General features: G+C 44.8%; 2 protein-coding genes across 5 annotated transcripts in view; one reads left to right on the forward strand and one right to left on the reverse strand.

The window, feature by feature from the left end:
* Positions 1 to 3,800: 3,800 nt before the first annotated feature.
* On the reverse strand, positions 3,801 to 14,538 carry LOC138773787 (centrosomal protein of 83 kDa-like). Its single transcript, XM_069954168.1, has 8 exons — positions 14,403 to 14,538; positions 12,381 to 12,770; positions 11,729 to 11,860; positions 7,693 to 7,851; positions 7,499 to 7,614; positions 6,054 to 6,159; positions 4,332 to 4,460; positions 3,801 to 3,989 (listed from the first exon to the last, which is right to left on the reverse strand). Exons 2-8 carry the CDS (start codon positions 12,642 to 12,644, stop codon positions 3,939 to 3,941), a joined length of 957 nt encoding a protein of 318 aa, XP_069810269.1. The 5' UTR covers positions 12,645 to 12,770; positions 14,403 to 14,538; the 3' UTR covers positions 3,801 to 3,938.
* Positions 14,539 to 14,637: 99 nt separating this feature from the next.
* Positions 14,638 to 24,893, forward strand: part of SANBR (SANT and BTB domain regulator of CSR) — a 37,288-nt gene continuing 27,032 nt past the window's right edge. For 3 of the 4 annotated variants that reach the window (XM_069954169.1, XM_069954171.1, XM_069954172.1), the window contains exon 1: positions 14,743 to 14,826. The gene's annotated coding sequence lies outside the window, so the exon portion shown is untranslated. The other variant, XM_069954170.1, reaches the window with a different exon arrangement.

Here is a 24,893-nt window from a genome sequence, read left to right on the forward strand (position 1 = left end):
AAACATGGCCACTTTCTTCCAGAGACAGCACCACTCTTGTCTGTAGCTTGGGCGGGGTTTTGCTGCTCAGTTCTTTTGAAGTGAATGGAGCTTAATTGCAAACCGCATCTGAACTGGAGACAAGAGTGGTGTTGTCTCTGAAAGAAAGTGGCCATGTTTTTGTAGCACTGGATAACCCCTTTAAGGTGCTTCTATATATCCTATTTGGTGAATGACACTTGAGATAACACTGAAGTTCTGTGCCTAAAATCTATGCTGTAAACCTGTTTATGTAATGTAGATGTGGAGACCTTCCTGGGAGCTTATATGTAGGTGAGAAATCTTCCTTTGTGGAGCCTTGTGCAGTCAGACGGAGGATTTCCTCCTGCAATGTCTATTCTCATATATGACAGGAGTGAAGTGTATAGTGCAGCCGCTCATGATCAATCATCCAGTCAGCAATGTACATAGGAATGGGCAAAGATGAGGGGCCTGGGGTTTGTTTCACCCCTCAGCCCAGGAATGGGGAAAATGAATCCCTCCAGCTGTTGCAAAACTACAATTCCCATCATGCCTAGACAACCGAAGCTAAAGCATTGCCTGCCATGTTTGCAGTTCTCTGATATCAGCAGTGAGAGGGTACACAGTCCTGTAAACTAGACATCCAGTTTTAAGCTCATGTTAAGGCTATGTTCACACAACGTATATTTTTTTGTAAAATCACGGCCGTTGTACAACGACCGGGATTATTATGAAGAAATATGTTACTTCTCGGTCTATGGGATCATGGCCGGAGCGTATACACATAGTATATGCTCCGGCCAGGATCCCTAGCGGCGTCGCAGACAACTGACTCGCTCCATAGTGTGCAGTGGAGAGTTCTGATGTGGGCGCGCACAGATGCGCCGCATCAGAACTCTGCGGCCGAAAAGATCATCCGGCCGGTATTGCAGTACCTGCCGGGATGATCTTTTCAGAGACCAGCCGTTCCGTGACCCAGCTGGGTCACGGAACAGCCGGTCTTTTACGATGTGTGCACATAGCCTAATAGTTATACACTATAGAATTACTCTTAGTATAACTTATGTTTTTTTGCACATGATAACAGTGTTACCATGTATATGATGGTATTGTGCAATAAAAATCAGTATGGCCAGATTGACATGAGCATAATTTCGTTGACCTGGTGGCCTAAACCAACTGCATCATAGATCACTGTAATGCATTAGTTTCAGTCATTAGACCTGTGGTTGGACCAGGACTTGTGGCCGTAATACAGGTGCAAAAAGCATGCCTGTTCTGTTACTGAAATCCATGACAAAATCTGTATGTAATTTATGAGGATTCTTTTGCAGATCTGTGGTACCCTCTGTAGCGAAAATGATCTGCTGCATTTGGGCCCTTGCACACTACGGAAATTGTGCAGATAAGTTCTGGCGGTCTGTGCGCTCCTCCCCCTACCCTGCTCCTGCTTGAAGATTTGCCCGTCCCATAGGCTCCATTCTATTCAGGCAGTGTCAATTGATTGGGTGGACGGCGGAATCTGCCTGACCATAGAATGGAGCCTATGGGATGGCCAGATGTTGAAGTGGGAGAACACACGGAATCTGCCTCAGCAGATTTTTAGGCTATTTCCATGCTAGTTTAAACAGTCAGAAGAGCAATGCTCAACCCTGTAATCTGCTGCAGGCACTACTATAAGTCATCAGAGACCCTAAGATACATGCAAATATATTTTAGCTACAAACATTGCACTTCCTATATATCTTGGTGCCTCCATTGGTTTGCATAGAATTCACTGCTGGCAACATAACATCAGGGACCTATATAAATCACTGTCTGGCTGTAAGTGGATCTAACACAATGTGCAAACTCCATTTGCATGCAATAAATCCAGTTGCAGAGCAGTACGTTCAGTGACCCAATGGTTCTTGGATACATGTACACTGACTACAATGGCTAGTTGATCACTTACTGATCTCTGCTCCGGGCTCCACAATCAGCATACTGCACCTTACATGACACCTGGGGAGCCAGGACCGCGTGGGAGACGTTGCTCAGCATAATGTATAAGATTATTTCCGGTTCTTGTGTGATGTCAGAAAATCACTGTATATAATAACAGTTGTTGAGATCTTTCTGATCAGAATGAAATAAAATAGTCTATTTTATTAAAAATACCTGTGTGCTGAAATAAATGTTTTAAATATTTATTAGACACTTGTTTGCCTGATTTTTTTTCTTCCCTATCTCCAAATTATTCACATTTGTTTTTTTTATTCTTCTGAGACATGGGTCGGGCTCATGGATCCAGGTGCAGCACTGCATGGATGTACCGCAATGCTCAGTCACCCGTCTGCCTAGGACTAACACGTACTGTGTGCTCAGCTGCCAACCACATAAGAACTTCAGCCTAAAGGGAATATATATATAAAATCCTTGATGACTCATGACATCACTGCTAGAAAAAAAAAAAAAATAGATTCATTCTTTCAAAAACAGCACCACCCCTGTCCCCAGGTTGTGTGGGATATTGCATTCAAAGCAGAAGTCCCACAAAACTGTAAGAAGCTAGGCAGGCAGCAGTGTGCGGAAAAATAATAAAACTTGGCTATCTTTGTGCCCCATAGCACCGCTTCTGAGTCCCGTTGACAGATGCTGTTTCCTGCAGCTCTTCTAGCTGCCACATCATGTATCCACTCAGCCAATCAGTGACTGAGGTGGGACACCAACTGGCAGTCGCTCAGCCTGGGCCATGATGTTGCAGCTGGAAGAGCAGAGTACGTGATGTACCTGGATTCCAGCCGAAGATGACAGTTGGCTGCCAACAGCGGGACCCAGGAGCCGCACAATGCAAGCACGAAGATTAATTTTATGGAACTTCCTCTTTAGAGTGTTGTTTCTGGAAGAAAGTGGCCAGGTTTTTCTAGGCCTGGAATAACCCCCGTTAAAGAGGACCTGTCACCCCCCCCCGTGCCGGGGTGACAGTCTCCCAACCCCCCGTTACAGCCCCCTATACTCACCTGATCCCGCCGGGTCCCGCTTCCTGATCCGGTCGGGTCACGGAGATATGAGCGCCCGAAGCCTGGCGCGCGCGCTCACAGGAGAGTCCGATCCCCATAGAGAATGACAGAGCATCGGACTCCCCATTCATTCTCTATGAGCGTCGGACTCTCCTGTGAGAGCGCGCGCCGGGCTTCGGGCGCTCATATCTCTGTGACCCGGCGGGATCAGGTGAGTATAGGGGGCTGTAACGGGGGGTCGGGAGCCTGTCACCCCGGCACAGGGGGTGATAGGTCTCCTTTAATGGGTACTTGTTTCATGCTGCCTGAACTCCAACTTCACAGCATCTTTTTCCTGCCCCATCAGCCTTGACTGATAGATGTTTCACTATAACAAAAGAGGGAAATTAATGCCGGTGGGGTGGGGAAAAGCCACTAAGGACCGCCCCAATGACTCCTGGTTGTTGCAGCATAAAAACTATAACCATTCCCTTGACGTATGGGTGACGTATTTAAGAGTTGAAGTATTTTCAACGGTCAGGCCTTGAATGCACAGTGGTGAAAGAGCTTGGCTTAGGGAGCAAATAGAGCTCCTTTCAATCTTTCCAAAACCTGATTTTTTTTGTTGCCCTGAGTTTTAGATATTTTTAGATTTATTTTTAGATATATTATCTGTTAAACATTGGAAATAATACTGCTGACCTTACATATGAACAAATACATAAAACATCCGAAACAATTAGGTTGATTTAGTGACTTCTGTGGATAACTCTCAAGGCAGCAGAGCAGAAATAAATACATTACTCCATATAGTCCATGTCATATTGCTTTATCATATGTTAAGGAAAATGAATACAAATAATTACAAAGGCTGCCGATCTGGTCATAGAAATATAATAGCAGCAAATATAATATCTGTGAGTAATAAAGTCCATGCTGGGTTTTGGCGGCTTTGGCTTATTTTTGGTTCCTGCTGTTTTTGTCCACAAGCATGCTCTGCAATTTCTCCTAAAGGAAAAAAAAAGCAGATTAATCCATCTATCGGCATGCTTCAACACGATGCGAACAGAGCAAAAGTACTAGGAGAAAATTTTTCATAATCTGCCTGTGTTAAAGCCCCTTTAAGCCTTGTAAGAGAGAGTTCGGCATGAAGCTATAGAGAGGAGAACCATAGGACAACATACATATAAAGCTTCGCTCCTCTAGAGCACAGGTATCAAACTCATGGCCATCCAGGTTTGCTGAACTACAATTTCCATCATGCCTGCACAGCCAAACAGCTAGAGGGCCACCCCTGCTCTAGCGGCATGGTGCGATTATACAGCCTGCCATGTACATAAAGTGACATACTTGCTCCTGGAGTTGATACTGAAATCTTTGGCACAGTGACTGCAATTCTTCTATCGTCCTGTTTTTTAGTTTTACTTGTAACTTGCTGTCTTCAAGGTCGGACATCAGAGATTTGCACCTCTGGCATTTCTGTAAGAGAACAAATGGATAATAGGCTGAATGAATGACCAATTATAATGAACATATCTATTAAGAAAATTGCTGATTTCTATTACTTTAGTCATGTACCCCATGTTACCTGCAGTAATTTACATCTGAGGTGAGCGATCTTAACCCACATGTAACACATTAGGCCAGCGCTCTATATACCTACTGTGAAGGGACAAGGGATTGTGACTGCAGATGAGCGAACTTCAAGTACGTTCAGGTTCATCCAAACTGAATAGAGATGACCGAACAGCGGAAAATCTTTGGTTCTATAGAACTCGAACCTTGTTGAACCTTCCGCATTTGATTCCCGATGCCTTCCTGGTTCGTGGGGAAGGAGGAGACAGCACGGGTACCACCTGGAATTCTGGGTCACAGCCTATTACCTAGGCTAAATCCCGGAATTCCAGGCGGTACCCCGGCAGTCTCCTCCTTCCCCACGGACCGGGAAGGCATCGGGAATCAAATGCGGAAGGTTCAACAAGGTTCGAATTCTATAGAACCGAAGATTTTGATGTTTGATCATCTCTAAACCCGAACACTCAGCATTTGATTACCGGTGGCTGAAGAAGTTGGATGCAGCCCTAACTGCCTGGAAAACATAGATAGATATGGCTTATGGCTGTATCTATGTTTTCCAGGACTCCCCAGGGCTGCAACCAACCTCTGCAGCCACCAGTAATCAAATGCTGAGTGTTCGGGTTTGGATGAACCTGAACGTGTTTGCTCATCTCTAACTGTGACATCCAGCTCTAGTACTTATCATATATTTACTTTCAAGGAGCCTACAATTCCCTATGGACATTTAGGGCCCTATTCCACGGGACAATTATCATCGGATAATCGCTAAATAGTTAGGATTGAAGTGATAATCGTTTGGTTGAATAGCAGTTAACGATTAAACGACGACTGAGAAATCGTTGAACGCTTATGGTGCGTTTACACAGGCAGATTTATCTGACAGATTTTGGAAGCCAAAGCCAGGAATGGATTTGAAAAAAGGAGAAAGCTCAGTCTTTCCTTTATGACCCATTCCCTGTTTATGGTCTGTTCCTGGCTTTGGCTTCAAAAATCTGTCAGATAAATCTGCCTGTGTAAACCCACCATTAATGAGACCTGGACCTATTATCGTTGCTCGTTCGCATGGAATAACACGTTCGCAGAAGCGCCGAACGCAGTAGCGACGGCAAGACGACCGCAAGAACTATCATAAGTAATGATCATCGTTCCGTGTAATTGGGTGAACGATTTCAGGTTGTTTGCAATAGCGGTCGTTTGAGATCGTTAACGATTATCCGAACGATAATTGTCCCATGGAATAGGGCCCTTCCTCTCCTACCCAACCAAATTTCATCAAAGTACCCCCATACAGTGGACTCAATAGGCTGAAGGTTCCCCATCCCTGATTTAGGATCACTCACTATATACTCCAATAGTAATAGTTGGATAATAGTATCCAAGCTATTGCAAAAAAAAACAAAAAACAGATTTAATAATTTTTTTTTCATTAAAATATTTCCATGCCGCATTCCTGAAATGTCCATAAAAAAAGCCAGCAGTAAGTGGAGGACGTACGTGTGTTGAAACACCATGTCTCTTCAGCTGTCCTTGAAGCACTTGAGCTTCCTCAGCTAATCGTTTCATCTCCTTCTGAAGTTCTTCTATCTGCTTCTTATGTTCCCTACAAAAGAAGAGACGAGCATAGACAATTCTTCATTTAAAGTTTCATAACTTCAAAGTAACATCTCCATTCATTCCATACTTGTATGAGGCACCAGTGACCACTTCACCAGATGGGACAGGAGGACCAAGTGGGGGTCTCACCTCTGCCTACGCCATAAGAGTCCACGATGGAAATATCCCTTTAAGGCCACAGCTGGGGGTGTTGTAAACAGTAAAAGGTGTACCAGCAGTAGAGGCGGCTCCTGCCCAAGGTGTGATGAGCCCCTTAAAGCATCACAGGAGATACTGACACTTTGGTGATATCACTGCTGATGACATCTGGTGTGGTCAAAGATTTAGGCAGGCGGCCCACTCTAGGTCATCTTTGAAGGTGAAGTAGGGTTGAAGAGGTCAAAATGGACATTGTCAGTGACATTTCCCACCCCTTTAAGCTTTTAAAATGTTTGGGGAAGTCACATATAGGGTGGTAATATCACAAGGGGCAAATACTCTAAAAAAAAATTAAACCCCAAGACTTGCAAATGCCAGATACTAGTGCAAGGGTGGCCAATGCCAGAGCTGTTATAAGTTTTAAAAGGCTTCCCCTTTAAGTGCACCAGCACATGAGATAACATTATAAGGACAGTTGAATCATAGGTCCTAGAATGGGTGGTAAAGCCACAGGTAAAGGTGTGATGGGGCACCAGCAAAGCACTATAAATAGAGATGAGCGAACCTGGAGCATGCTCGAGTCCATCCGAACCCGAACTTTCAGCATTTGATTAGCGGTGGCTGCTGAATTCGGATAAAGCCCTAAGGCTATGTGGAAAACATGGATACAGTCATTGGCTGTATCCATGTTTTCCAGACAACCTTAGAGCTTTATCCAAGTTCAGCAGCCACCGCTAATCAAATGTCGATCGTTCAGGTTCGGATGGACTCGAACCCGAACCCGGTTTGCTCATCTCTAACTATAAATTTAGTGCCAGGATCCAAACCTGTACTTGAAATCATGAAGTCCCATGCCAGAGACCCCAACTGCTGATTGGCAGTTATCTATCCATGCTGTGTATAGGCGGGTAGATGTTAATCAGCAGCTGTAGGGTGGGGGGAGGGGTGTGGCAAGAATCCTATTCTCCTGCATATTAGGAGAACAGATGAACAGAATAATGTAAGTAATAAACTGATCTGTTCAGCATTTCTGTCAGTAGTTTATGCTGCCCACATTTAAGGCGGTATAAACCCAGTGACAGATTCCCTTTACATGCCAATGAAAGAAGTGCTCAAGATGGTCTGTACCGCCAATGCACCTTCACTACTGTCAACCTGTATTAGAATGAAATACTGAGGAATTGTACCATGACTTGTCTTTGAAAAGCTCTGAGATCTGCTGCTTCAGCTTAGCAATCTTTTCATCCCTGATGTTCACTTCTATTTGGCTTTGCTTCTGCAGTGATGCCAGTGTCTCTTCATACTTCATAAGGGAGACGAGATAGCAGGTTAATTTATCTGGTAATAAACATAAAAGTGACCAAGAGTCCATTACACGTACCTGAGCCTGCAGATCTCGGTTGATTTTTTCATATTGCTGGATACTTTCCTCCAGTAGCCGCTCCTTCTCTTCCACTATCTTCTGGCTTCTCTCCAGCGTCTGCCGCGTGCTTTTATGGCTATTTATTTCATTCTCCATGTCCCTGGTGTACTGCACAGTCTGCAAAAAAAAAAAAAAAAAAAAGAGTGCAGAAAAATCAGAGCAATTTTCCAATACATCTGAGAAAGTGAAAAGCCTGGTGCTAAAGACCACCTCCATATCATGCCTGTTATTCACTAGATCCATGGCGTGATGACCGGAGGAGGATCACGGCACAGATCCCCTAATAGAAGTGCAGCCCCCCATAATGTGCGCTCCTGTCATTGCATTTGACAACTACTCATCGCATTTGACAACGATCCATGCCGTGAACCGCACTAGGACATGTCCTATTTTTTCGTCCTGGGGATTGCGGCACGAATTGTGTGAATGGCTGCATTCACTCGAATGGTTCCTAAAATTGTTTGTGATTGCGGATCAGCGACCACGGACAATTTTACAGGACGTGTGAGTGCAGCCTTATTCTGCTAAATGCAAATGATGTTTCCAAAATCCCCGTCGCGTGTATCATCCATAGGATACGCCATAAATGTCTGATTGATATAGTCATATGATGGTTTGCAACTACTGTTAACATCAATTAGAGTTACGCAAACTGGAGAACAGCTGTTTTTGGCTTCCCAACCAACTCCAACAGCTGCAAGGAGACCAGAGACACTGGAGAGCCCTCATACCCATATAGGAATACCCCAATAAGGTATGGTCACTCATACTATATATGCAGTCGATTTAAAGGGGTATTCTCATCTCAACTAATATAGTTAGTTATACATGTAGGGCTCGCCAAATTAAATATTTTTGCAAATACATGCATTCAGCAAACTTGCCTCCTTCTCCTGATATCCTGTTCTTTCTCTCCAATTGTTGACAGCTCGTTGTCTAGGTTACAGACCACCACTCTGCTCTAAAAGCAGTGGTCTGGCTGGTGCATATATAGCCACAGTATACAGATTTATAAATGTTATACAGTATATACAACATATCTCTGTAGCACCTTTGCCCACAGATGTTACAGCTGGACCTGTAGATCCTGCACATATGTAGGTTGCTGAAGATAGCATCCCAGCTAGACCCATGAATGCTCAGTTAGTGATAAATCTTCCATGGCCTACCTGGCTGCCAGTGTATTGAGACATCTATATGTTGGTCTTAAAGGAGAAGTCCCTTGAAAAAATGAAGGTGCAGGAAAGTAATAAACAAAGTATACTAACCCAGAGCACTTCTCCTGGGTCCCATTGACAGCCTCCAGCCATCTGCAGCTGCTCCAGCACGTACCTGGGTGATCAATTGCCTGCTCAGCCAATCTGACTGGGGTGGGACGCCACCCACGTTGCTGGCTGGCCAAGCGAGCAATCGCTCAGCTGGGCAGTAACGTTGCAGATGGAAGAGCCGGGTACATGATGTACCCAGATTCCAGACGAAAATGCTGCAGAGTCTGTAGAGTCTCACAGCCACACACATTTCTGAAGAGGAGAAAGAAAACAACATGGCCGATCTCCTGAGATACACAAAGAGGATTTCTTACTTTATTTCTCAGGATCAGGAGGAGGGAGGTGGAGGAGAATTTTGAAGGAGGTGCTAGAATATATCCTTGTGAATGTTCTAGGCTTGGTCTTCCATTACCAGTCAAGGCTGGCACTTCACTGAATAACTCCTTGCTTTTAAGTGCACAGAGCTGGGTTTCTGAAATATTCCTGCTAATCCAAGCCGTGCATGGTTAATGTAAGCTCAGAATGTCATAATCCAATACTTATCGATTCACAGTAAAAATAATGGTATGGGCCACATTTAGCCGATCACTTGGGAGCGTTTCATAAGAAAGAAATCAATAATGGCTGACGATGTTAGTGAATCATCAGGCTGAGCTATTATTCATTGCTTCCCTCTAACTCTTGGAAAATGTCCATTAATAGTTTTATATTAAATTGCAATGTAAAAGCTGACGCCACAAAATACGCAATTTGCAATTTTAGGGGGATAAACAGAGACGGACTGACGAACACTGAGTCATTTACACTGTAACTGTATGGGATCTGCAGATCTGCATCAAGGATCATCCTGGCGTTTGAGTACTGCTCTCCCCATGTCATAAAAGAATACCCCATTTATTATAAGATTATATATATATATATATATATATATACACACACACACACATACACATATATAAAACCTTCTCCATGAAACCAGCAACATGATCTATATATGTATGTGCAGTTTCTGTGCAGCGAGCCTGGGTGTGGAAGATAGTGAGAGGGTTGAAGGTGAGGATGATGGTGGTAATAGTTGTAGTCTGCAGGTAGCTAGGCCTCTCTCTTATGTGTGTAGTGATGAGCTCTTGAATGAGGGGATGCACTGAGAACTGCAGAGTGAGAGGGGTGCTGTTACTAGAGATGAGCGAACCGGCTGAGGTTCGGGTTCGTATGAACCTGAACTATCGGCTTCTGATTCCCGCTGTCTGCCCGCTCCGTGGAGATGGTGGATACAGCCTGAGGACCGCCTGGAAAACTGGGATACAGCCTATGGCTATGGCTGTATCCCAGTTTTCCAGGCGGTCCTCAGGCTGTATCCACCCTCTCCACGGAGCGGTCAGACAGCGGGAATCAGAAGCCGAGAGTTCAGGTTCATACGAACCTCGGCCGGTTCGCTCATCTCTAACTGTTATCTGTGGGATGGCTGGCCGTTGTGGTGCACCACAGCTATACTAACTGACTTATCAGTATCAGGTGGGCATGAGGGCTTCTGCAGGAGCAGATTACTCTCTGGCACTTCCCTGTGATCTCTCTCTTCTGGGGCCCACTGTGGTGGGTTTAGGGGTGTTTCTGCTTAGGTGTCTAGGCCGTGCTGACAGCCACTACTTGCAGTTCCTAGAGGTGCCCAGGAGACCTTGTATGGGTCCTCCTATGGTGTGTTTACACAGATAGATTTATCTGACAGATTATTGACGCCAAAGCCAACTTTTTTTGACCTGTTCTCTGTTTATCGTCTGTTCATGGCTTTGGTTTCAATAATCTTTCAGATAAATCTGTGTGTAAAAGGACCCTTAGGCCTTATTCCCACTTTCCGTGTTTCACGGACAAACAATGTTTGAATATGTGTGGCGCTGAAACAAAGCAGCCGCGTGGCTGTGACATTACAGCACCATGTATATTCATACAGGTCCCCATCTCCCAGCATCATACTGAAGATGCTGCCATGTAGGGGGGAGGAGGGTTTCAACTTCAGGCCTTCCACGTCCGTGTCATCCTTGAAACAAGGGAACAAGGCCTTAGTCGCATCTCCAGCTGCCCTTCTCCTTGCTGCGCAGCTTGTACTTTCACTGTTAACTTCTTGTTCCCCTCTTTTAGCAGCTCGCCCTGCCTCGACAGGTCTTTTATGTGACGCATGTCAGCATGCTCCACCTACCTAAAAACTGTGGTTGTCACTGTTGCCTAAAAGTTTAACGTAGTGTGTGTAGTGAGGCAATGTAACCCAATCCCTTCCTGCCAGTAACACTGCTAGAGAGAATATATAACAAAGTTGTACATATATACCAAACAGGTAGTGAACAGGTGGCATCCTAAGCCCAGTCGCAGGAATTGCGTTCTGGTACACTACATGTGAATGTGACCTGCCGTTCACCAGGTTGTTATGTTGTTCCTAGAGGGACACTGGACTTTAGTCCACATGTCACTTCTTTCGCGGGATAAGCCGGCCCATAGAATGGTGTCTATGGAACCGGCGGAAATGCGTGCGGACAGCCGACGGAATTCTGCGGATATTATCCTAATAGTCCTGCAATATATCTAAGGTAACATATGTACACTGTATACATCATATACAAAGAATAAATAACAACATCACTGGGCAGTATCTTAGGTGCATAGTGAAAATTTTAGGTGATTGGCAAGTATTCACAAAAAGGATCCAGATAGATAGATAGGAGATACCACTATACCTTGGTCTTAATTATGTCATTTAGGTCTATCACCGCATCGTCTTTCTCTTTAAGAGATGATTTTAGTGAGAGGATTTCCTTCTCTAAAGCTGCTATTTTTGAAAGAAGCAAATCTTCCTCATTAGATGATACCTAGGGCAAGAAAAACGGTCTTGGTCTCCATAGTAATACTATATTTCAATGCATGTATATACTGGCTATATAAAAAATAAAGATTATTATTAGATATCCTCCTGGTATAGACAGATGGGTATTGCCATAAGCACTGCTGGATTGCTGGGGTAGCTAGATGAGGATATTTTCTTTATGTCTTAAATTCCTGCCCTGACCGAAAGATAAAAAGTGGTGTATTCTTCCCAGTCTGACACAGTTCTCTCTGCTGCCACCTCTGTCTATGTCAGGAACTGTCCATAGAAAACCTGACAGTTCCTGACATGGACAGAGGTGGCAGCAGAGAGCACTGCGTCAGACTAGAAAGAATACACCACTTCCTGCAGACATGAGATTTTTAAATAGAAGTAATTTACAAATCTATATCATTTTCTGCCACCAGTTGATTTGATATGTTTCTTTTTTTTTTTTCAGCGTACCCCTTTAATTTTAGGTTTCTATACGTAGGTAGGCTGTAGAAGAAGCCAGGAAAAGCTCTTACCTGAACGGCCTTGCTGACCACACTCTTCTCAGGTTTCATAGCTTTGACAATGATGGGAAAGCTTTTGGTAGCCTTAGTGACCTGCAGACTACTCACTGTTCGGACCTCCTGAATTCCCAATCCGATGCCTGCAATGCTGGGGAGACTTTGTGATTTGCTTGTTCTGCTTGTATATAAGGATTGGCTTAAGTGTGGCATAGCAGGCCCCAGTTCTGAGAACACTTTCCCAGCCCCTCTTGCCTCCCTTCTCTGCCTGCCAGTCATTGCTGCACAGCGGAGATCCTGGTTATGCTGCGAGGCTCTTCACAGTAGTAGGCAGTAAATTAAGAATTCATTATAGTCTGTCTAGTTGAGATGAATGCCGGTGGCTCCAGGGCAAAAACTTTCTGACTGTGAAAAAAAGAATACAGAATAGTTAGTCGTACTACCTCAAGCATGCTGAACAGATAGTATTGTATTAATCATGGAAGCTTAAAGGGGTAGTTCACCAAAAACTGTTTTCTTTCAAAAAAACTGGTGCCAGAAAGTGTAATTTACTTCTATTAAAAAATCTCCAGTCTTCCATTACTTATTAGCTGCTGTTTGTCCTGCAGGAAGTGGTGTTTTCTTTCCAGTCTCGAGAGCAGGAGAGGTTTTCAATGGGGATTTGCTACTGCTCTGGACAGTTCCTGACATGGACAGAGGTGGCAGCAGAGAGCGCTGTGTCAGACTGGAGAGAATACTCCACTTCCTGCAGGACATACAACAGCTGATAAGTACTGAAAGACTTGGGATTTTTTAATAAAAGTGAATTACAAATCTCTGGCACTTTGTGGCATCAGTTGATTTGAAAGATTTTTTTTTTTTTTGGGGGGGGGGGGGGGGTTGAACTACCCCTTTAAAGGAGAAACCTAGTAAAAATGATCTTGTATGTAAAATCAAATATGTACACACAAGCAGACAAAAAGAACAGCTAATTCTTTTTTCATCTTTTTTTTTTAGCATAAAAAAACCCATTAAAGCATAAGCTGCTAGACTTGTTTCTAAAGCTTCAAGTTTTATGGGACTTTGGACTTCTTTCAGTTCCTGATACTTTACAGAAGCAAAGTTCAACATCTCCTGTCCGCGCATCCTGGTAACCACTGTAGATGAGCGGACTTTCTATTCTTGGTACAATAAGATTTGCAGATCCTACCAGAGGAATCAATTCTGGGGTCAACCCCACATTAACTGTACATGTGGGTCTTACGAATCTGGCAATGCCCATGTGATTATAAGGGTACAAACCCACACACCGTATATGCAGCAGATACGCAACAAATACGCAGCAGATTTGATGCTGTGTTCAGTTATTTAGATCTAATCTGCTGCGTATTTGCTGCGTATCGCAGCAGTAAATACGCTGCGTATACGGTGTGTGGGTTTGTGCTCTTAGGATATAATAGTATGTTACTATCCAAAGCTCTGTGTTATTTCAAGGTGTGTTAGGAGGGTTAACCCCTTCATGTTGATGCCAATTTTAGTTTTTTTCCTTCTTCTGAGACCTATTACTCTTATTTTCCTGTTGACAGATCTATATGGGGGCTTGTTTTTTGCGGGACCAGTTGTACTTTCAAATGGTATCTTTCCTTTATAAGCATTTCCCATAAGAAGTGTATATTGGGGATTTGTATAACTTTAATAAAAACTTTTTGCTGGACTTCTCCTTTAAGCTAAAATGTCAATTATAATCAATCAGTCAGTTGTAACCGCCCCTCTATTTAAGCCCCGCCCATTATTGAAATACGAGCTGTGATTGGTGCAAAAGTTACACACACTTAGAGTTGATAAAACTTTGATACATTAGTACGGGGTTAGAGTGACAGCCACAGTGCAGTATACCCCCTATGATGCCCCCTCCCCCAGCCTCCCACTATGTCTGGAATGACTGGTAACAAAGAACAATACACAACATTCCACCACACAGACTTGCTGTACTGTCCCTTTAAGGACTGCATGAATTGCCCTGGCTCCTATAGAAGTATAGATCTCTGCATGTTTTACCAGACACGACCACCATGTCCTCCAGCATATACCGGCCTCGGTGGGTCCTGGGTGTGCCGCGATGCGAGGCTCCGCCCTGTCCCGGTTGCTAGGACACAGAGGACGCCGCACCATAGCCGCTGCACTGCGGCAAGGCAACCAAGCGGCGTGCAACCAACCCCAATACCTGACGTAACCCAGCGCTCCATAATATCGCCGCACTCCCTGGAAGATCTCTCCCGATCGGTCTTGGCAGCGGACGTATTCCTGTATTCTTATTGGCCAGCGCCCCTGAGTTCCTGCGCCCTGATTGGTCGGCTGCCTGGCAGGTGTGGCGCAGCGAGGTAGGTTGTGCATTGAATCTCTGTATCCCCGGCTCCTCGGTTGTCCCCGGTGTAGGAGCAGTGGACGGGGGTCTGCGGGGAGCGGCTGAGCAGGGTGAAAGGTGAGTGGCCGGCAGGGGGAGGTACAGGACCGGGTAATGTATACCATAGTATACTGATCATACGGTCAGTCTATAGACTGATAATAGTGTAACAAAGACCGGAGAGTACATCCCCTCCATCTGTACACATGATGTGGGTACATGACACATGATGTGGGTACATGACATATGATGTGGGTGTATGACACATGATGTGGGTATATGGCACATGATGTGGGTATATGGCACATGATGTGGGGATATGACACATGATGTGGGTGTATGACACATGATGTGGGTGTATGGCACATGATGTGGGTGTATGGCACATGATGTGGGGATATGACACATGATGTGGGTACATGACACATGATGTGGGTACATGACACATGATGTGGGTACATGACACATGATGTGGGTACATGACACATGATGTGGGTACATGACACATGATGTGGGTATATGGCACATGATGAAGGTATATGGCACATGATGTGGGTATATGGCACATGATGTGGGTATATGACACATGATGTGGGTATATGACACATGATGTGGGTATATGACACATGATGTGGGTATATGACACATGATGTGGGTACATGACACATGATGTGGGTACATGACACATGATGTGGGTACATGACACATGATGTGGGTACATGACACATGATGTGGGTACATGACACATGATGTGGGTATATGATACATGATCTGGGTACACACAAAGGATTAGTAGGACCAAGGGAACCCCATGGATGGAGAAGCGCAGGTAGGAGTCCAAGGCAGAGATACCGTGATATGCTTGAAAAATGCCTGTGATTTATTGTACGGGCCGAAATGCGTTGCTGCTTTTAATAAATGCTCTATGGAGTTACGTTCATATGATAGCGTCTGCTTCCCGTGCTATCACGGTATCTCTGCCTTGGACTCCTACCTGTGTTCTCCATCCATGGGGTTCCCTTGGTCCTACTAATCCTTTGTGTGTTTCTACCCACCGCTGGTGGCGACGACCCGAGGAGGAGCTACGGTTTGCCGTCTGGGCTACAGCTCTTGCCTATAGTAGAGTTGTGCCTATATCTTGCACAACTCCACCAGGTGAGTGCACTAATTCTTGCACTCGCGCAATACTTCCCCCCCCCCCCATCTTATTGCACCAGGAGGCGCCCCTATTTTTGCTTTATTTCCCATGATGTGGGTATATGATACATGATGTGGGTATATGACACATGATGTGGGGATATGACACATGATGTGGGTATATGACACATGATGTGGGGATATGATACATGATGTGGGTATATGACACATGATGTGGGGATATGACACATGATGTGGGGATATGACACATGATGTGGGGATATGACACATGATGTGGGTATATGATACATGATGTGGGTATATGACACATGATGTGGGGATATGACACATGATGTGGGGATATGACACATGATGTGGGGATATGACACATGATGTGGGGATATGACACATGATGTGGCTATATGACACATGATGTGGGTATATGACACATGATCTGGGTATATGACATGATATAGCTACATGACACATGATCTGGGTATAAGAACAAGATCAGGGTGTATGGCACATGATACAGGTATATGACACATGATATGGGTAAATGGCACAGGATCTTGAGTGTATGGCACATGATATGGGTATATGACACATGATCTGAGTGTATGGCACATGATCTGGGTATATGGCACATCATGTGGGTATATGACATATGATCTAGATCAGCGCTTCTGAAACTTTTTCTACTGGAGCCTCACCTAACAAACCAAGGCAATGCCTGGGCCTCACCAGACTGACCAAGAGGGTGCCTGGGCCTCACTATCTGTGGTGAAAGTCCATTTAAAAGCTGAAAATAATGCTAGGGCTACCTTTCACCCGTCTCCCAAACTCTATATACTAATAAAGCAAGTACAAAATAAATTAATAATGTTGCTAAAATGGAGATTTTTGCAAACCGCAAAAGGACTGTGCAGATCATAGTTACTTTTATGAAATCTGGCTCCCCAGCTGGGCCTCACCAACAACTAGGGGGCGCCTCACAGGTAAGGCCCGCCTCAGTTTGAGAAGCACTGTCTTAAAACATTCCATGTGGCGGAATGTTTCTTAGGACATTCTATTTGGCGGAATATTTCTTAGGACATTCCATGTGGCGGAATGTTTCTTAGGCCATTCCATTTGGCGAAATGTTTCTTTGGCCATTCCATGTGGCAGAATGTTTCTTAGGCCATTCCATGTGGCAGAATGTTTCTTAGAACATTCTATTTGGCTGAATGTTTCTTAAGACATTCCATTTGGCGGAATGTTTCTTAGGTCATTCCATGTTGAGGAATGTTTCTTAGGCCATTCCATGTGGCGGAATGTTTCTTAGGCCATTCCATGTGGCGGAATGTTTCTTAGGACATTCTATGTGGCGGAATGTTTCTTAGGCCATTCCATGTGGCGGAATGTTTCTTAGGCCATTCCATTTGGCGGAATGTTTCTTAGATCGTTCTATTTGGCGGAATGTTTCTTAAATCGTTCTATTTGACGGAACGTTTCTTAGATCGTTCTATTTGGCGGAATGTTTCTTAGGACATTCCATGTGGCGGAATGTTTCTTAGGACATTCCATGTGATGGAATGTTTCTTAGGCCATTCCATGTGGCGGAATGTTTCTTAGACCATTCCATTTGGCGGAATGTTTCTTAGGCCACTCCATGTGGCGGAATGTTTCTTAGGCCATTCCATTTGGCGGAATATTTCTTAGGCCATGCCATTTGGCGGAATGTTTTTTAGGCCACTCCATGTGGCGGAATGTTTCTTAGGCCATTCCATGTGGCGGGATGTTTCTTAGGCCATTCCATTTTGCGGAATGTTTCTTAGGCCACTCCATGTGGCGGAATATTTCTTAGGCCATTCCATGTGGCAGAATGTTTCTTAGGCCATGCCATTTGGCTAAATGTTTCTTTGGCCATTCCATGTGGCGGAATGTTTCTTAGATCGTTCTATTTGGCGGAATGTCTCTTAGGACATTGCATGTGGCGGAATGTTTCTTAGGACATTCCATGTAGCTGAATGTTTCTTAGGACATTCCATGTGGCGGAATGTTTCTTAGGCCATTCCATGTGGCGGAATGTTTCTTAGGACATTCCATGTGGCGGAATAATTCTTAGGCCATTCCTTGTGGCGGAATAATTCTTAGGCCATTCCTTGTGGCGGAATAATTCTTAGGACATTCCATGTGGCGGAATGTTTCTTAGGCCATTCCATGTGGCGGAATAATTCTTAGGACATTCCATGTGGCGGAATAATTCTTAGGCCATTCCTTGTGGCGGAATGTCTCTTAGGACATTGCATGTGGCGGAATGTTTCTTAGGCCATTCCATTTGGCGGAATGTTTCTCAGGCCATTCCATGTGGCGGAATGTTTCTTAGGACGTTCCATGTGGCGGAATGTTTCTTAGGCCATTCCATGTGGCGGAATGTTTCTTAGGCCATTCCATGTGGCGGAATGTTTCTTAGGACGTTCCATGTGGCGGAATGTTTCTTAGGCCTTTCCATGTGGCGGAATGTTTCTTAGGACATTTCATGTGGCGGAATGTTTCTTAGGACATTCCATGTGGCGGAATGTTTCTTAGGCCTTTCCATGTGGCGGAATGTTTCTTAGGATGTTCCATGTGGCGGAATGTTTCTTAGGACATTCCATGTGGCGGAATGTTTCTTAGGACATTCCATGTGGCGGAATGTTTCTTAGGACATTCCATGTGGCGGAATGTTTCTTAGGACACCATCCATTCTGACATCACCTCCCAGCCCCAAAGCCCCATAGACCCCATCCCCTCTCCTACCTTCTCTTCACTCTCTGCTTTTGATCCAGTGACAGAGGAAAAAGTCGCCAAGCTCCTCTCCTCCTCTCATCCTACTACCTGCCCTAGTGACCCTATTCCCTCGCACCTCCTCCAGTCCCTCTCTCCTGCTGTCACTGCTCACCTCACCAAAATATTCAACCTCTCCCTCTCCTCTGGTATCTTTCCCTCCTCATTCAAGCACTCTCTAATTACCCCGCTACTGAAAAAAAACATCTCTAGATCCATCCTGTGCAGCCAACTATCGGCCTGTTTCTAATCTCCCCTTTATCTCTAAGCTCCTGGAACGTCTTGTCTACTCTCGCCTTACCCGCTATCTCTCTGATAACTCTCTCCTTGACCCTCTACAGTCCGGCTTCTGATCCCTTCACTCCACTGAAACTGCTCTGACCAAGGTGTCAAACGACGTCCTGAAGGCCAAGTCACAAGGAAACTACTCCTTGCTGATTCTCCTGGATCTCTCAGCAGCGTTTGACACTGTGGACCACCAGCTTCTCCTCTCCATGCTCAGCTCTCTTGGTCTTAAGGACTCTGTTCTCTCCTGGTTCTCTTCCTACCTCTCTGACCGCTCCTTCAGTGTATCCTTCTCGGGCTCTACTTCTTCTCCCTTACCTCTCTCTGTTGGGGTTCCCCAGGGATCAGTCCTGGGTCCCCTCCTTTTCTCCCTCTATACAGCCCCCATCGGACAGACCATCAGCAGGTTTGGCCTGCAATACCATCTCTATGCTGATGACACCCAGTTATATACCTCCTCCCGCGACATCTCCCCTGCCTTCCTGCAAAATACAAGTGACTGCCTATCTGCTCTCTCTAACACTATGACCTCTCTGTTCCTCAAACTTAATCTCTCTAAAACTGAACTTCTTGTATTTCTTCCCTCTAACAAACCTAAACCTGACATCTCCCTCTCAGTCTGTGGTACTAGCATCACTCCTGTGCATCAAGCTCGATGTCTGGGGGTCATGCTAGACTCCGATCTATGCTTCACTTCCTATATCCAAGCCCTTACACGCTCCTGTCATCTTCATTTCAAAAACATCTAAACATCTCCAGAATCCGTCCATTTCTCACCACTGACACCGCTCAGACTCTGACTGTCGCCCTGATCCATTCCCGTCTTGACTACTGTAACTCCCTACTAATCGGTCTTCCTTTCTCTAAGCTTTCCCCTCTCCAGTCTATCCTGAACGCAGCAGCCAGACTCATCTTCCTCTCCAGCCGCTATACCGATGTCTCCCTTCTGTGCCAGTCACTGCACTGGTTACCCATTAAATATAGAACACAGTTCAAACTCCTAACCCTCACCCATAAAGCTCTCCCCAACTCTGCCCCTCCATATATCTCCTCACTCATCTCCACCTACCATCCTTCCCGTGCTCTGCGTTCTGCTAATGTCCTTACACTAACCTCTTCTTTAATCAGAACTTCTCATTCCCGCCTCCAAGACTTCTCTCGTGCTGCACCAGTTCTCTGGAACTCCCTACCCAAAGACCTCAGACTTATTTCCAACATCCCCAGTTTTAAGCGTGCCCTGAAGACCCATCTCTTCAGGCGTGCTTATAACATTTCATAATCTCGTCTCCCTCTGATATCCCTTCTCCATCCTCTCTATAACTTCTTCGGTGCTAGTTACACTGTCCTTGTTATCTGAGCTTAGAAAATGGCTTGTGACTGGCTTGCCCAGTCACCTATAAGCACTTAGAGATTCTATGTACAATGACTGGAACATTGACAAATAAAGCACTTGTTGCCTCTCGTGTTACTCCCAGTCATCCTAGTCTGTAAGCTCTTGTGAGCAGGTCACTAATTTGGTATTTTAATTTATTCATTGTATAACTTAAAGGGGTATTCCAGGATATTTTGACATTTACTCTACAGATTAGTCTTGTAATAAAATTAATTTGTCTCATTAGTTTCTATTACGAATTTTGTCTCTTTCTCGCAATTTTTACATGAGTCACGTGGTCCTGTGACGTCACCGAACCGGAAGAGTGCTGACTTGCCGACTCAGCCGGCCTCTAGTTAGATATTCACTTAGCAGGCTTCAGAGCCTTACAAACGGCCCTCCCTGAGCACGGGACGTCACATGACGCCCTGTTCCAGAGCTGGCCTGTCAGTGTAATCACCTCAATCCTCCCGGCCCCCTCCCTGTGTAATGATTGCGGACCCCTCAGCCCCGGACCCCCTCTCTCTGTAAATCACTGCGGACCCCCCGGCCGCGTCCCCCCTCCCTGTGTAATGATTGCGCCCCCCCCCTCTCTGTAATGATTGCGGACCCCTCCCGGCCGCGTCCCCCGACCCTGTGTAAACATTACGATATACAGATCACTCACCCCCTGGTGTAAGCCTGTTGCATCACTGGACCTGATTTCGGCCCCTTTTTCAAGCAGCTATCCTCAGCTGACAGGCGCTCTGTGTGAGGCAGGAGAGATTCCTTTCCTGCTTTGTACAGAGCGCCTATAGATCGCCCGATACAACTCAGCTGACAGGCGCTCTGTACAAAGCAGGAAAGGAATCTCTCCTGCCTCACACAGAGCGCCTGTCAGCTGAGGATAGCTGCTTGAAAAAGGCGCCGAAATCGGGTCCAGTGATGCAACAGGCTTACACCAGGGGGTGAGTGATCTGTATATCGTAATGTTTACACAGGGTCGGGGGACGCGGCCGGGAGGAACCGCAATCATTACAGAGGGGGGGCGCAATCATTACACAGGGAGGGGGGACGCGGCCGGGGGGTCCGCAATGATTTACAGAGAGAGGGGGGCCGGGGCTGAGGGGTCCGCAATCATTACACAGGGAGGGGGGCCGGGAGGATTGAGGTGATTACACTGACAGGCCAGCTCTGGAACAGGGCGTCATGTGACGTCCCGTGCTCAGGGAGGGCCGTTTGTAAGGCTCTGAAGCCTGCTAAGTGAATATCTAACTAGAGGCCGGCTGAGTCGGCAAGTCAGCACTCTTCCGGTTCGGTGACGTCACAGGACCACGTGACTCATGTAAAAATTGCGAGAAAGAGACAAAATTCGTAATAGAAACTAATGAGACAAATTGATTATATTACAAGACTAATCTGTAGAGTAAATGTCAAAATATCCTGGAATACCCCTTTAATATATACCTGTATTTATATATTTAAATAAGCGCTGCGGAATCTGTTGGCGCTATACAAATAAATATTATTATTATTATTATTATTATTAGGCCATTCCATTTGGCGAAATGTTTCTTACGTCATTCCATGTGGTGGAATGTTTCTTAGGACATTCCATGTGGCGGAACGTTTCTAAGGCCATTCCATGTGGCGGAATATTTCTTACGCAATTCTATGTGGCGGAATCTTTCTTAGGCCATTCCATGTGGCGGAATCTTTCTTAGGACATTCCATTTGGCGAAATGTTTCTTACGTCATGCCATGTAGGGGAATGTTTCTTAGGACATTCCATGTGGCGGAACGTTTCTTAGGACATTCCATGTGGCGAAATGTTTATTAGACCGTTCTATTTGGCGGAATGTTTTTTAGGCCATTCCAAGTGGCAGAATGTTTCTTAGGCCACTCCATTTGGCGGAATGTTTCTTAGGACATTCCATGTGGCGGAATGTTTCTTAGGACATTCCATTTGGTGGAATGTTTCTTAGATCGCTCTTTGTGGCGGAATGTTTGTTAAACCGTTCCATGTGGCGGAATGTTTCTTAGGCCACTCCATTTGGAGGAATGTTTCTTAGGCCAGTCCATGTGGCGAAATGTTTCTTATGCCATTCTATTTGGCTGAATGTTTCTTTGGCCATTCTATTTGGCAGAATGTTTCTTAGGACATTCCATGTGGCGGAATGTTTCTTAGACCGTTCTATTTGGCGGAATGTTTCTTGGGGCATTCCATTTGGCTGAATGTTTCTTAGGACATTCTATTTGGCGGAATGTTTCTTAGAACATTCCATTTGGCGGAATGTTTCTTAAGACATTCCATTTGGCGGAATGTTTGAGGCCATTCCATTTGGCGGGATGTTTCTTAGGCCATTCCATTTAGCGGAATGTTTCTTAGGACATTCCATGTGGTGGAATGTTTCTTAGACTGTTCTATTTAGCGGAATGTTTCTTAGGACATTCCATGTGGCGGAATGTTTCTTAGGACATTCCATGTGGCGGAATGTTTCTTAGGACATTCCATTTGGCGGAATGTTTCTTAGGACATTCCATGTGGCGGAATGTTTCTGAGGCCATTCCATGTGGCGAAATCTTTCTTTGGCCATTCTATGTGGCAGAATGTTTCTTAGACCATTCTATTTGGCGGAATGTTTCTTAAGACATTCCATTTTGCGGAATGTTTTTTTAGGACATTCCATTTGGCGGAATGTTTCTTAGGCCATTCCATGCCTGGGCCTCACCAGACTGACCAAGAGGGTGTCTGGACCTCACCATCTGTGGTGAAAGTCCATTTAAAAACTAGGGTTACCTTTCACCCGTCTCCCAAGCTCTATATGCTAATAAAGCAATTAAAAAATAAATCAATAATGTTGCTAAAATGGAGATTTTTGCAAACAGCAAAAGGACTGTGTAGATCATAGTTACTTTTGTGATATCTGGCTCCACAGCTGGGCCTCACCAACAACTAGGTGGCGCCTCACTGGTGAGGCCCGCCTCACAGTTTGAGAAGCACTGATCTAGATATATGACACATGGTCTTGGGTGTATGACACAGATATGGGTATATAACACATGGTCTGGGTGTATGACACATAATATAGCTATATGACACATGATCTGGGTATAAGAACAAGATCTGGGTGTAATATGACTCATGATATGGGTATATGACATGTGACATGGGTATATGACATATAACATATTAGCCACAGTGCCTGCACATCCCAGTACCCATGGGCAGAACTGGCAGCCATCCATTTATTTATGTATATAATGGACACAGAGCTGACAGCTGGAAATAGTGACAATCCAGTCAGTGAGAACCATTCATGTCAGCGACCGTGACATCACTGTGTGCGCCTGAGGCCGTATTCACATCATGGTTGGGCAATTCATGGAATACCATCATGGGATACCTTCAGCTAATGAAAGCCCTATGGAGAACATGATTTTTTGTGCCATAATATGTACAAAGGACAAAATAAAGAACGCTTCTCAAAGCTGTCTGTAGCGTTCTGGGTACACTTATACATTAGGATATTCAACATTTTTATATTTTTCTTTACTACTTCACGAATTTACCAATTTTCTAAGCTATGGTATGTTCACACTGAGAAAAAGTGGCGGAATTCCGTGGTGGATCTCTCTGCCACGCAATCCCTCCTACCTCGCAGTATCTCATGTCAATCCTTTGCATGGAGAGTGGCGGGAGCAGAGGTGCGCGAGCCGTTCTATAGAGACACTGCAAGACACTGAGGCAGACGGGATTCCACCGCTGTTACTCAGTGTGAACATACCCTAATGCCAACAGGCCCTGTTTGGGGCTTAGTTGATACTTTATACAGGGTAGGGGATAAGCGTGAGATCACAAGACCTCTGTGATTTCCTGAATGAATCCCAGACTCATTTGTTTTTTAATAAATCAACATTTTTGCACATGGGTGACCACTCCATTCATTCTCTGCGGGATCTGCCAAAGGTAGCCAGGCATTGTACTCGGCCATCACTGGCAGCTCCATTGAGAATGAACTGCTCACTGTCTCACAATCACAATTTTTTCTTTTGCTGCCCCATCAAAATATTTTTTTCACTGGAATACCCCTTTAAATTTGCACCAATCAAGCCAATTTTGTTGGCTAATGGTGTGTTTAGACTGAGAGATTTATCTGACAGATTTTTGAAGCCAAAGTCAGGAACAGACTATAAACAGAGAACAGGTCATAAAAGAAAGACTGAAACGCACCATTAGGTTCTGATTGACTGACGATCGATTAATTTGGTTATTTTTGTAAAAGGATAGTCACGAAGAAAAAAAAATGTTTATAATAAACATCTGAATATCGTTTTATGATACTGATCCCTTTAAAGTTTTCCTGTTATAACTTTCAAAATCTAAATCAACAGTAGATGTGATATAAAGCAAGTTTGCAATATACATTCATTATTTTTTGTTGCTATCATGCTGTAAAACAAAGCTGTACTTACCAGAAATCCAGGCTCCTGAAGGCTGAAGCTTTTTAGTTTTGTGTTGATTGGAAAAAAAAGAAAAGAAAAGACTGAACGCAGGAAGTCC

The sequence above is a fragment of the Dendropsophus ebraccatus genome, chromosome 15, assembly GCF_027789765.1.
Source record: "Dendropsophus ebraccatus isolate aDenEbr1 chromosome 15, aDenEbr1.pat, whole genome shotgun sequence".
Taxonomy (NCBI): domain Eukaryota; kingdom Metazoa; phylum Chordata; class Amphibia; order Anura; family Hylidae; genus Dendropsophus; species Dendropsophus ebraccatus.